Source organism: Xenopus tropicalis, chromosome 7 (genome assembly GCF_000004195.4).
Source record: "Xenopus tropicalis strain Nigerian chromosome 7, UCB_Xtro_10.0, whole genome shotgun sequence".
In the NCBI taxonomy this organism is placed as follows: domain Eukaryota; kingdom Metazoa; phylum Chordata; class Amphibia; order Anura; family Pipidae; genus Xenopus; species Xenopus tropicalis.
Window position 1 is genome coordinate 70,759,581 of NC_030683.2, and position 14,511 is coordinate 70,774,091.

The following is a 14,511-nucleotide window of genomic DNA, read 5'->3' on the forward strand; positions in this document are numbered from 1 at the left end:
CATTCAGTGAGCGCTTTAAATATTTGAATTTTGGCGCCGAAATGACGTCATGCGCGCGCCGGCGACGGACGCCAGTGCGCATGCGCGCGCATCAGGAGCGCGCATGCGCATAAACAGCAAAGCGAGGCGCGCGCGCGCGCCTAGAAGGAATCGGCGGGCGTCCCCGCACCGGAGGAGGCGGCGGGCGTCCCCGTCGCCCCACTAGACCACCAGGTATTGTTACAGCAAGCCAACCAACTTTGTTCTTGGCATCATTCATTTATATCCATTTACCTTTTTTTATAATTTACATTATTAATGAATTTAAACAGCTAAAGCTAGGATTAACAAAATGTGAAATTTCTTACTGATTTTTCCTTGGAACATCTCTCCGATAAAAAATTTCATGGAACATTTCTTGTGTCTTTTCATTTTTGGGTAAATATCATAATTTTTTCTTGTGTTGAAAATACCCAAAAATACTTGTATCACATTGTGCAAGGGTCCAATAAACTTGATTTGTAAAGCAATTTGAGAATTCTTGACAACATTAAGAACATAACATAAGCATTGGTTAGAATGGATCTTGGTTTGAGCTACTAAATATTATTATTGAAAAATGCTATTAAAAAGATGGAAGAAGAAATGACAAAAATCTGATCTGCTGGAGTAACTTGATTTTTTTATTGGTACCAAACTTGTTGTTTTTGTCTGAAACTTTAAAAAACTGGCCCCTGTAGACTTAATAAAACAAAAAAAAAAGTAACATAATGTTACTTTAAGGAACAGTAACACCAAAAAAGTAAAGTGTTTTAAAGGAGAAGGTAAGGTAAAAACTAAGCTTTATCAGAAAGGTCTATGTAAATACAGCCATAAGCACTCACAGAGTCCTCTATCAAAAGAAACAAAGGAATTCTTGTCTCTTTTTTTGTAAACATGATGTTCCAGTGTCTGATTTCCTCTCTCAGAAACATCCTCAATTCCTGTGGCCAGAGTCTGCACAGTTTTCCTCTCTTTCCCCTGTCCTGCTCCCCCTCCCACCAGAATGCTAAGAACTCCCTCCCCTCTCCCTTAGGAATGTGTGATCTGAGCTATAATGGCTAGACTGCAGGCAGGAAGCATGGCAGCTGCTGTCTTAAGCAAATGGAGAAAGCTTCTAAAGTTTTTTACTAGTATGGTAATGGTTTCTGCAGAATACATATATTGTTCTAGGTGGCACTAATGTTTCAAATGTATTGGTAGTAAAATGCCAAAATGACTTTCCTTCTCCTTTAAAGTAATTATAATATAATGTACTATTGCCCTGCACTGTGTGCTTGCTTCAGGAACTCTACTACAGTTTATATAAATAAGCTGCTGTGTAGCAATGGAGGCAGCCATTAAAGCTGGAAAAAAGGAGAAAAGGCACAGGTTACACAGCAGATAAAAGATAAACTCTGTAGAATAAAATGGTGTTTTATCTGTTATTTGTTATTTTAGCTTTTTTTTAGCTTGAATGGCTGCCCCCATGGCTACACAGCAGGGTATTTATGTAAACTATAGGAGAGTTTCTGAAGCAAACTCACAACTTCAGAGCAGGGCAGCACTACATTTAGTAATAAAGTTTACATTTTTTCATTTAACAGTAAAAACATAGTACAGCTTGCAGGAATGGCTTCACTGTGTGCCTCTCACAGTATCAGGGGGGACAAGCCCATCAGATGGTGCCAACTTTGCCCATACCACCTGCCATAAAACAAAGCACAGAGACCAGCAGAAGGCAATGTGCAAAGTTTTTGTTTTTGCACTGTATGGACTGCATTCTGCTTTTGCAGAATAGCTTTCCCCTTCGGCTCTCTCTTATTACTTTCCCATGATATTTTAAAGTTTTAACTATTATTTGGCATATTCCCAACAGTTGTTGTGTTGTGTTAAAGGAACAGTAACACCAAAAAATGAAAGTGTATAAAAGTAACTAAAATATAATGTGCTGCTGCCCTGCACTGGTAAAAGTTGTGTGTTTACTTCAGAAAGTCTACTATAATTTATATAAATAAGCTGCTATGTAGCCATGGGGGCAGCCATTCAAAGGAGAAAAGGCACAGGCACATAGCAGATAACAGATAAAACACCATTGTATTCTACAGAACTTATCTGTTATCTGCTATGTAACCTGTGCCTTTTCTCCTTTTTTCCAGCTTGAATAGCTGCCCCCGTGGCTACACAGCAGCTTATTATATAAATTATAGTAGGGTTACTGTAGCAAACACACCAGTTTTACCAGTGCAGAGCAACAGTGCATTATATTTTAATTACTTTAAAGCTCTTTCATTTTTTGGTGTTACTGTTCCTTTAAATTATCCAGAACTGCATGTAATTCTCAAGCTGAGATATTATATTACTTGTCAAAGTAGCATTTTCATTATATACTACATATGTACTGCAGAGTAAGATGGAATTCAAAAATACACGGTTTAACCATATATTTTGTCTATATAATAAAAGTGTTAATGATAACCCAGTAAAGCAGAAAACGCAGACACATATGGACTGAGAAAACTCAAACATTTTGGAACTCAGTCATTTCTCAAGGACTGGGTGTCTGCTTTTTGTGGTTCACTGTGTTTAGGCCAATTGGGGGTATGTATAATTCATTGAAACTGTGATTATATGCTAAACATCTGGCGTTCCTTTTTTCTGATGTTTAAATAGGTGTGCATTGAGCAACTGACTGATTGGGACTTTTAGTTTACCCAGGAAAACAGTATATTGTTGTTTTCAGGACAAGCTCAAAATATTTTGAATTTGAATTTTTGTGTAATTCCACCTCTGTAACAAGAAATAGGCTTCTAAATGTCTAAAAAAAAAAAAAAATATAAACACATATTCCAAAAACATAAATTATTTTATGCATGAAAATACAACAAATTTTCCCTTTTACCACACATTTACTACAAAGGGATAAGCTGTTAAGAATGTGAAAACAAAAATGCTCAAACTAATGTAAATTGCTGTAAATGTATGCTTTGAAGCTGTACTATTATTTTGAAAATAAGCAAGTTTAAATACAAAAAAAAAGAAAATACAACTAATTTGGAAAGTCCCATGTCTCCCGAATCCACCAATAACAAATATTTATAGTTTAACCCTTTCCCTGCCAAGCACGTAGCTCCTACATGCTGGCATAAAAAGATGTTAAACCCTAAGCACGTAGGAGCTACATTTTCTTTATCTTGCTCTCGTTCTCTGCTTTCCCTGCATAATCCGAGTGCAGAGAGCAAGCGCCGGGTAAAGAACCCCCTAGGGAACGAGCAGAGGGGGGGAAATAGTGGCCCCTGGGGTGCGATCGCCCAGGGGCCCCATGGGAAAAGCCTGACAGGGAGATTCTACGTGTCAGGCTTTTGCTGCTATCCCCCCCCCCTTCCTGAGCTCCCCCCTCACTTCCTGTGCCACCCACACATGGACCCAAGTGCTGCTGCCATTGCGGATAGCGTATTCGGAATGTGTATTTTTGGAAAATATATGGTTTTCTAGGGTCTCTTATGGCAAAAAATACACACACCAGGTGCAAAAACTTCACGAGCCGGAGCGTCATATGTGAAAATTCATATGCACTATTTTTATTTGGGTGCCCCGGTACTCCACATAGTTTGGTAAATCGATGCATATAGGGCATCAAACTGTTCAGTAGACCTCTGGTGTTCCTATTTGGGGTGATTTTCCTTTGTATGCAAGAAATTGTGTGAGATAAATGCGGCAAATTGCAACATTTTTAGGCGATTTTCTGAAATGTCATAGAAACCACTAGCTTTAGGAAAGCTTTGCAGATTGGTACTTTGGTGTAGAAAGGACTCTTTACCTATGTTGGATTTATCAGAACGTGTACTTTCCAAAAATATATGGTTTTCAGGGGTTACCCTATATTTCTGCAGTTTCTATCCCACATAAAACTGCCATGTGTTTATGAATTAGGTAAAGGTAAGCCATGAAATTAGTTTGCAGAAGGTATATTTGGGGGTCTCTAAGTGCCATGTGCTTTGATAAACCTATGTACAGTGGGCATCAAACTGTTCAGTAGACCTCTGGGGTTCATATTTAGGGTGTTTTATCTTGGTACCTAATGACCTATAGAAAATAAGATGCTGCATATTGGAAGTTTTGAGGTGATTTTTGGAAATGTCATAAAATCGGCAAACTTAGGAAACCTTTGCGGTTTGGTACTTTGGAATAGAAAGACATGGGTACCCATTTTAGATTTCGGGGAATGTGTACTTTCCAAAAATATATGACTTTTTGGGGTGAGTGTACTTTTTACTAACTTTATCCCACATAAAATGATGTAAATGTGTTTATTTTGCGGAAGCTGAAATGACAGAAATGATAGATCATATGGGGGTATGTTCCCATTGGGGCCCCTACATGCCACATACTTCGGTAAACCTATACATATAGGGTATCAAACTGTTCAGTGGCCCCCTGGCGTTCAAATTTAGGGTGTTTTCTCTTGGTACCTAATGATACGTGGTAGATAAGATGCTGCAAAGTGGAAGCTTTGAGGGGATTTTTAGAAATGTCATCAAAATTGCTAAATTTAGAAATGCTTTGTGGCTTGGTACTTTGGAGTAGAAAGACACAGGTACCCATTTTAGATTTGGGGGAATGTGTACTTTCCAAAAATATATGGCTTTCTGGGGTGAGCATACTTTTTTGTAGCGTTATTCCACACAAAATTATGTAAATGTGTTGATTTTGCAGAAGCTGAAATTACAGAAATGACAGATCATATGGGGTATGTTCACATACATGCCAGTTACTTATTGGGCATCATACTGTTCAGTGGACCCCTGGCATTCAAATTCAGGGTGTTTTATCTTGGTACCTAATGATACATGGGAGATAAGATGCTGCAAACTGGAAGCTTTGAGAGGATTTTTGGAAATATTATCAAACTTGCCAACTTTAGGAAAGCTTTGCGGCTTGGTACTTTGGAGTAGAAAGACATGGGTACCCATTTTAGATTCGGGGGAATGTGTACTTTCCAAAAATGTATGGCTTTCTTGGGTGAGCATACTTTTTTTGTACCGTTGTCCCACACAAAATGATGTAAATGTGTTGATTTTGCAGAAGCTGAAATGGCAGAAATGATAGATCATATGGGGGTATGTTCATATTCGGGCCCCTACATGCCACTTACTTAGGTAAACCTAAACATATTGGGCATCATACTGTTCAGTGGACCCCTGGCGTTCAAATTCTGGGTGTTTTCTCTTGGTACCTGATGATATGTGGGAGCTAAGATGCTGCAAACTGGAAGCTTTGAGAGGATTTTTGGAAATGTTATCAGAAATGCCAATTTAGGAAAGCTTTGCGGCTTGGTACTTTGGCATAGAAAGACATGGGTACCCATTTTGAATTCAGGAGAATGTGTACTTTCCAAAAATATATGGCTTTCTGGGTTGAGTGTACTTTTTATAGCTTTATCCTACATAATATGATGTAAATGTGTTGATTTTGCAGAAGCTGGAATGACAGAAATGATAGATGATATGGGTTTATGTTCACATTGGGGCCCCTACATGCCACATACTTAGGTAAACCTATACATATTGGGGATCAAACTGTTCAGTGGACCCCTGGCGTTCATATATAAGGTGTTTTATATGATTACTTTATGACCTGTAGGAGATAAGATACTATAGACAGGAAGCTTTGAAGCAATTTTTAAGAATTTTTTTAAGAAATTTCACAAATTTTGATAAAAACTAATAACTTTAGGAAAGCATTGCAACTTGGTAGTTTGGTAGATAGTTCTACCTATTCTGGATTCCCCAGAATCTGTTCTTTCTAAAAATATATAATTTTCTGCGATAAACCTTCTGTTAGTGGAATTTTTTACCTTGAAATCTAAAGTATGCAGCTTTCTGGGGCAGTGCTTTGGAAATTTGGTAGTGTACTGATGAGAGTTTTTGACCTATACAAGTGAGAAATCTCCATAAAACTATACATATTTGGTATTGGCACATTCAGGACATATGGGACTTTCCGAATCAGTTGTATTTTCATGCATTAAATAATTTTTGTTTGTGGTGTATGTGTTTATATTATGGAAAATATTTTTTTTTTCATTTTTTAGTCTATATCTTGTTGGAATTACACAAAAATTCCACCATATTTGAAAGCTTAGGTTGTCCTGAAAAAAATGATCTATAGTTTTCCTGGGTAAACTAAAAGTCCCCCCGAGGAAAAGCCCCTAAAGTGAAACAGTGCAAAATGTTCAAAAACTGTGGCAGTAGAAGTTCCACTTTGTTCAATACGGCTGGCAGTGAAAGGGTTAATAGAGATTCCTCACTTGTATAGGTCGAAAACTCCCAGCAATATACAGTAAAAAACTTATTTCCAAAGCACTGCTCCAGAAAGTTTCAGATTTTAGATTACAAGGCTGAAAATTCCAATACCAGTATGTTAACCCTAGAAAATTATACATTTTTGGAAAGAACAAATTCTGGTGAATCCATAATAGGTAAATCTGTCTGTCTACTCCAAACTACCAAGTTGCAATGCTTTCCAAAATGTTTTGGTTTCTATAAATAAAATTGTGACATTTTTGAAACAACACTTCCAAGCTTGCAGTCTATAGCATCTTATCTCCTATAGGTCCTAAGGTAACCAGATAAAACATCCATAAGTTTACTTAAGTATGTAGAATGTAGGGGCCCCACATTTATATTATTTTATGTGGCGTAAAGCTCAAAAAAGTAAGCTAAAAAAGTAAGAAGACCATATATTTTTGGAAAGTACACATTCTCTTGAATCCAGAATGGGTACACATGTCTTTCTACTCCAAAGTACCAAGCTGCAAAGCTTTTCTAAAAGTGTAAATTTTGATGATATTTCCAAAAATCCCCACTTTGCGGCATCTTATCTCCTACGGGTCAGGTTTGATGCCCAATGTGCATAGATATACCAAAGTATGTTATATGTATGGACTCCAAATGAATATATGCATAAAAAGTTTCTTGGCTGCCAAATCAGGTTCAGCAAACAAGTAACATTGCATGTATATTATGTGTCGTAAGATTCCTAAATGTACAGAGACCCCCAGAAAACCATATATTCTTGGAAAGTACTTGAGGAACTCGCCTCAGGCGGAAGCACCCCAAGAGTTACCAGGGGCAGCAAAATATGGCTCCTGGTAACTAAAAGTTGAATTTCCATTTTTTAAATTAGAAATTTGTATCTTCTAGTGCAGAGAGCGCTATTGTACACTTTGCACTACTGATGCAGGCCTTCCTCTAGACCCCCCTATGGCACTGAAAATGTAAATAATGATTGGCTGGTATTGTTGAAGGCACAGGAAAAACATACATTATAAGTTATCATTCTGTTATGTACTTGTAAGCCTATGTTTGATATATCAGGCACCATTGTAACTTTAAGAGCCCTGGGTCATCTTCCTTGCAAACGCTTTTTTAAACAGAGCCCCCTGAAAGTGTATTATGTGTCGTAAGACCCCCCCCAAATGTACAGAGACCCCCAGAAAACCATATATTTTTGGAAAGTACACATTCTTATGAATTCAAAATAGGTAAAGACATCTTTCAGTTCCAAAGTGCAAAGCTTGCTAAAACACAGATCAGGAACAATTTATGCAGGGATAAAAATGCAATAATAATAATAATAATGCAAAAATTGTGCAAATCAATAAAATAACAAAATAAGTCATACAACAGGGTAATTAGTGGTAAAAATACCAGATCCTATATTCATGCTGCCAAAATAAACATTTTTAGGGGAATAAGTGTTTGTGAGTGTTTGTGTATACATGTGTGTACACATCTAAAAGTTGTGTGACAGTGTGTAAGTGTATATATGTGTATATAAGTGAGCAAAAGTGTGCAAAATGTAAAAAGCAAAAAAAATGTGTGCTTTATATGTGTACAAATATGTATAAATGTATGTAAGTGTGTGAAAAAATGGCACTTACCAGTTCTGGACCACAGAGACCTTATCCGCACACCCTAGCACTCCAAGATTCTATGTCTGGTGCACACTGCTGGGGGGATCGGCACCCCCCAAAAACACTATAGCAACAAAAAAGAGAATGGCACTCAGGACTGCAAAAAAGGGTAAACCCCTTCTAATAAATAAAACTTTAAAAGGGTTTTACCCTTGTTTGCAGTCCTGAGTGCCATTCGCTTTTTTGTTACTTACCAGTTCTGGAGCAGGAGGGATGCAGGGATTGCTTGGGGGGGGTCCGTGTTTGCAGAGTGCTGGGCATCAAGAAATAAGTGGGCAGCACTGAGGGGAGTAGAAAGCAAGAGAAGGACCTGCTTGGAGGTTCGTCCTGAAACGATCGCATCGCAGGACCGACATGAGAACCCCCCTGGCTCGTTGCCAAGGTAGCTGCCATAGCTCCTTATGCTCTGCAGATGTGGCAGATGACAAACCTCTATCTGCCCAACGTATGTGGTACATGCTTGGCAGTTTAAGGGTTAAAACGGTTCACTTTAAAGTTTTTGCATAAATCAAAATTACTGAGACAGAAAGGAGATTAGAAAAAAGATGAAGCAAAGCTTTTGAATATAGAAATAACTTGGATGGAAGAAAGAGGTATTTAGAGAAAATGAGATGGGTTAGATTTATTTCACTTTGTTAAATTTCATTACTAAATTATCGGGTAACACAATTTTTCTCTTCAAAATCTTAATGGAAATTTTCCTTCAGAGGAAGTGAATAATAGCACAACCCTGAGAAGGAAATCTTAAAATTATTTATGTAAAAAAAATGTTGAGTTGCCAAAATATTGGCAGCCAACAAAAGAAAATATCAGTGGTAAAACTAGCTATACAGCAGATATCTGCTGTATTGTAGTCCCTCCTCTCCTAGCTTTTTTTTTTTTAAATACCAGCATGGCGCATTGCCGCCTGGTAGGGAGGGTGGTGGGAGAGGAAGAACTGTTTGTGCTTGGCCCACTTAGAAGATTTGTTTGCAGGGGGGCCTGGTGCGACCAAGTTATGCCACTGAAAAATATCATAGCTGTGGTTCGTAACTTCAAATTTAGTATTATGCTCCTAAAAGTTACAATGGTGCCTGATATATCAAACATAGGTTTACAAGTACATAAGAGAATGATAACTCTAATTATAATGTATGTTCTTCCTGTGACTTCCACAATACCAGTGTAGGGAACTGGTAAATTGTACCTTTTCTAACTCTGGGTTCCCTAGTATTTGGACAGCTATGAAGGGTCCTAAATGTAATAGGAAGTAAGTCCCTGTTCCTGGGTCATAGCATGACCCTTTGTACATTTCCACAGTTTGGCCATAAGGTGGCACTGTGGTATAAAAGGCTAGAGCCATGAGGCCAGACAGCCATTTTGGTGAAGTCTCTGCTGAATAAGCAGGCAGGCTGTGGAATCTGGGAGTAGGTAGGTTTAGAAAGAATAGCCAGCTCCTGTTATAGATCACACTAGGTGTGATAGACAGGCAGGGCTATTTAGTGAGCCGCATTTGCTCCAACCAGGATTGTAGAGGCATTATAAGCCAGGTATAATAAGCCGGGTATAATATTGCCCAGAGTAGGGTTAACAGTGTACAGACCTAGGGTTTACAGACCTAGGGTTAGATAGTGATCACCCAGGTTCCACTGGAAGCCATAACCTGAAAGCTGTGAGTTAACCCATTGTGCCCTGCAGCTAAAGGGTTATTGTGACTATTTCTTGTAAGTACTACCTATGCTGTGAGATGCTACTACCTGCCTATTCTATGCTGTAATTACTCCAAAGTGGCTGTGTAAATAAACACATGGTTTCAAGGTTAAGAACCACTGGCGCCCATTTATTGAGAAATACAACACATATCCACCTGGCCTCCATACAAAGCGAGGGCTCACCCCTGAAAGATACAGTCTCATCCGGGATAAAATATGGTGTAGCTTGTGGTAATTGAAGGGCTAATTTACTATAAGCTTACACCAGCTAATCATTATACTATAGAGAAATGGCCAAAGTATGATTTACAATTCAAATTAATTTGTTATGCATTCTGATTTCAACTGAAATGTGGAAGTATTTGAATTGACCCAGACAACGATTGGCACTTTTTTTTTTGTTTTTTTTATGATGTAAAAATTGCAAATCAATTAAAAATCACATACAGTTGGTTTCATTTACTAAACTTGCAAATATCTGGCATCTTATAAATCAGTTCACACATCTCTAACAAAACAGAAGGAACTTTGAAATCACAAATGCAAACAGGTGAATGGAATATTATTGATTGTAATGGTTGGAAGTTTCTTACAATGTTATTTGATATATATATATTTTATATATGTATATAACTTGGCCAGAACTTACGTTGGATGTTGATTGTTACTGTTGCTTCCTTTCCTCCAGGTACAGCTTTATTCGTTGCACGACATGTAATGGTCTGACCATTTTCTATGTCTGATGATGATACAAAGAGTGTGCTGATTATGCTTTCTCTCTTTCCATCCCGCAGCAGAGTCTGCAATACAAACAACAAGAACAAGATAAAGCACAGGAGCAAGTTAAAGGTGTGCGGAATGAATGATGGAAGGTGAAACTGAAGTATATAAGAAGAATTAGAAAGAAATATGATTGGAACTGGAAAATAGAAATTTGATTCAACAAAGAAAAGCAAAGCAGATACATTGGAGGAAAGTAATCATATGTCATGTATAATTTAATGTAAATATATATATTTGCAATGTAATAACTGTCTAATGAAAAATAATATATATTGCAAAATAATGTGCTGGTTTTGGAGCTTCCACGTTTGTTTAAATTGTTCATTTAGGGAATACTACTTACCAATAGGTAAGTATCAGTTTTTCAGGTACAGGTATGGGATCCCTTATCCGGAAACCCGTTATCCAGAAAGTTCTGAATTACAGAAACACCATCTCCCATAGACTCCATTATAAGCATATAATTCAAATTTTTTAAAATGATTTCCTTTTTCTATTTAGTTATGAAACAGTACCTTGTACTTGATCCCAACTAAGTTATAATTAATCCTTATTGGAGGGAAAACAAGCCTATTGGGTTTATTCAATATTTAAATGATTTTTAGCAGCCTAAAGTTATGGAGATCCAAATTACGGAACGATCCCTTATCCGGAAAACCCTAGGTCCCGAGCTTTCTGGATAACAGGTCCCATACCTGTATATGATTTCAGACTGCTGATAAGTTAAAAAAATAAGCCTCTGGTCCAATATAGAGTTGCACATAATCCTTAATTATGATAATCCCCATACTGTCTTTATCTATCATCAACAATATGAGAGATGTTATTCTGCTATAAACCATTCCTTACAGTATTTCTTTGTTATTTGAAGTACTAGATCAGTAAGGGAAAGATTAAAATCAAATATTCTGAAACATCAATGTCAGTAAATTCCCATAACCATACAATGCAAGAAGTACAGGTAACAGAAATACAGATATAATAGAGCTTATTTACAAATTGAAAGGTTTATTCGCACATTCATCATACACTGAGACAATTCAAAAAGGCACTTGTGTCTATACATGCTCTTTTGTAACCTGCTGCAAGCAAAAATGCACCCTTTTAGCCTGTTGAATTATGTGCAAGTGCACACATTGACACAAGGCTCATACCAGGCAGTACCAACAGCTGCTAAGAGACATTTTATCAAAATGGACAGTAATTTTTTGGTTATATTGGGGAAATTCCCCCTCCCCATTTTCACTGATGTTCTGGAAAAAAATACTGCACTGTGGGTATGAAAATGGCAATTTGTGTTCAAATTTTGAACTTTGCACTAGTGTTTGGTTACATATATTAGAAGAATAGTTAAATCCAGTATTACTATTAAAAGAATTATGATTTACGCTATTTTGGGAAATATATAGAAAAACCTGTCACTGAGGCATCAACAAATAAAGCTGCAAAATGAAAAGCAATCATGTCAAGATTATATACAGTAGGATTCAAAATGTTTTATTCTTTTTAATTTCCTTTGTGTATTTTTTAATATTGGCAAAAATACAAAAAAAATGATGGAAATGGAAAAGGAGAAGCTTTTGAGGAAAAAACTTGTATCATAAAGGTGATGAAGTAAATTCTTCAAGCAAGAGATAGATATATACAGTAAGTTGTAGTATATTTGTAAGCTGTATATTTTTATGTACAGGCCCATAGTTTTACATTTCTAGTATTGTACATATTGTACTATTGCTATTTAACTGAAACTGGGACAGTACAGTTATTTAAGTGCTGTCACAGCCTGGTAGGGAAAGAGAAATGCCGTTCACCATTAAAAAACAAAAAAAAACAAAAAATGGATTAGAAAGCCATTGAGCCAATTTCTATTCTACAATAAGCTATGAAAGAGATATGCTAGGTGAAATGGTAGAAAATGACAATTCATTTTGGGTGCTCTGCAAGGTTGTTGAACCAGGTCAGGGTCATCATGGCTTTACTTAATAGCATATTAAACATTATGGCAGCCTGTATTTCTTCTGCTATTCTCAAAGCATGTTTTTAAAGGAATGTTGATATAGCTTATGAAGCCTCTAGCTACTTCTTCATTTTCTGGGTTTTTATACGTTTTTTTACTATGTTATGACCACCTGGTTTATTTGTGAATTGTGAATAGACTGAGAATAAAAAAAAATGAAAAAATAGATGCAGAATTTTGGCCAGTCATCTGGACTGATAATCAGCAGTGAAGGATTAACAAAGTTTGTCACCAACTGTTTAGTATCCCATAGGCACTAGCCAGACTTGTGCTAAAGCAACCCAGTAAAAGCGTTGATTTACTTTTAGCAAATCTGTCCTGTTTCTCCAAAAAAATGTGTGAAACTGCTGAACAATTCGCAAACAACAAAAAATTTGCGAAAAATGCATTGAAGTCAATAACCAACATATTTTTTTATGTGCAAAATTTTTTCTTACACAAGACAATTTTTTCTTATGCACACAACTTTTTTCTCACTCCAAATGCATTAAAGTCAAAGCCCATTTTTTCTCACTTCTACCATGCATCAATTTGTTCTTACGTGTGCGACTATTTTTTACATGTGCAACTTTTATCTCATTCCAAATACATTAAAGACAGTGGGCATTTTTTCAGTTGTTTGTTGCACCAAATTTTTGCCACAGTTTTGTGAAACAATTAGCCGATGGAAAAATACAAAATTTCACCACAAACCCATGCTTGGGGAAAAATGATTAAAGTAGTGCAATGCACAAAATAATCCGTACATTTTGCAATTTTTACCCGCAATGCTTTTCCTATAATACTAGCATAACTATGTGTCATGTATGGCGAAACCAAACCCCAGTAGGAGTGACTAGTCTTTAGGCTAAGCATGCTCTTCTGCCTATAACTGCCACCTTTGGCCTTCAGCCTGGACCTCCGCTACTTGGGTGCCACCAGGTCATGTTTTAGGTGGGAGGAACCATGGTTGCAACAGCTATATGGGAACCAAGTCTCCTGACATACAAAATTTATTTACACCTGCATGCTTAGTCTCATTTGCACAAATTTCCCTCACTTTCATGTAAAGCCCCCATTCATTAAAGTCAAAGTCAACATGTCCTCTTTTCTTTCTGGAAATACTCCTTGCAAACTCAACAGCATTATGGAAGAAAAACATGGTATTCATGCTTAAAATTGCACGTTGCTCACAGTACTTGTGATTGTAATTGAGCCCCTATTTCTATAGCAATAAAATCTTTGTAAAATGGTATTTTGGTGACCAGGACACCTGGTCACCCTTCAGGAGTATGGATTAAACAATTCAATTAATAGTGGTCTGCTCAATGCTGGGTCATTTTTATAAATGCTGGGAAAGTTTCAGCTGGATGGTAACCCAGATCACCTAATCAGATGTGTGACTTCTACATGGAGCTGGCTGAAAAAAGCCTAATCACTGATTGCTATGGATTACTGTCCATGTGCTAATCTGACCATTGTTTCAGATTCTAGTGATGGCACAACTCATGTGGCACACATCATTTTTTTATTGATACCACTGGTTATATGGAGAAAGCTTTGGTTAAATGTTCTGTAACACTTGTTTGGCTAGGATATGGCAAACCCGGGCTAGTAGTGTGCTGTAGAGCATGTGTTACATGCGATTCCTTTTCCCAGTGTGGGCCTCCGCTGGGAGATGAATAGGTGAAGCTGAGGGTGTTGTTAAACTACAACTTGAATAGAGCTGTGTGGTGCAGTTGTAATAATGGACGCCAGAAAGGTTCTTGCTGATGAACTAGTAACTTGTTTATTGTCCCAGACACTGATGGGATAATGCAAACAGGGTATTATACTCACAGACACAGCAGATTGATAGGGTGCAATGATAGAGTGCTATCTAGCAGAAGGGAAGGTGTGCACCAGTCTCTCCCACCCCTTGGTAGAGTCTGGGCCAGGATACACATCTATACAACCAGTGCCCAGAGGAGGTAGTCCGGGTGGTAGATACTCTGTACGGTTGATAACCTCTAGTGAAATGAGTCAAGTGAGTGGATCAGGGGTTATACTTGCCTGTCCTACTTCTA

The 14,511-nt window shown here is 37.4% G+C and overlaps 1 protein-coding gene across 2 annotated transcripts in view; it reads right to left on the reverse strand.

Moving 5' to 3' along the window:
- kirrel3 (kirre like nephrin family adhesion molecule 3) overlaps positions 1 to 14,511 on the reverse strand; it is a 731,102-nt gene that overhangs the window by 140,887 nt on the left and 575,704 nt on the right. For both annotated transcript variants that reach the window (XM_031905877.1, XM_031905876.1), the window contains exon 6: positions 10,316 to 10,466. In XM_031905877.1, coding sequence (XP_031761737.1) covers positions 10,316 to 10,466 — 151 coding nt within the window. The remainder of the gene's footprint in view (positions 1 to 10,315; positions 10,467 to 14,511) is intronic.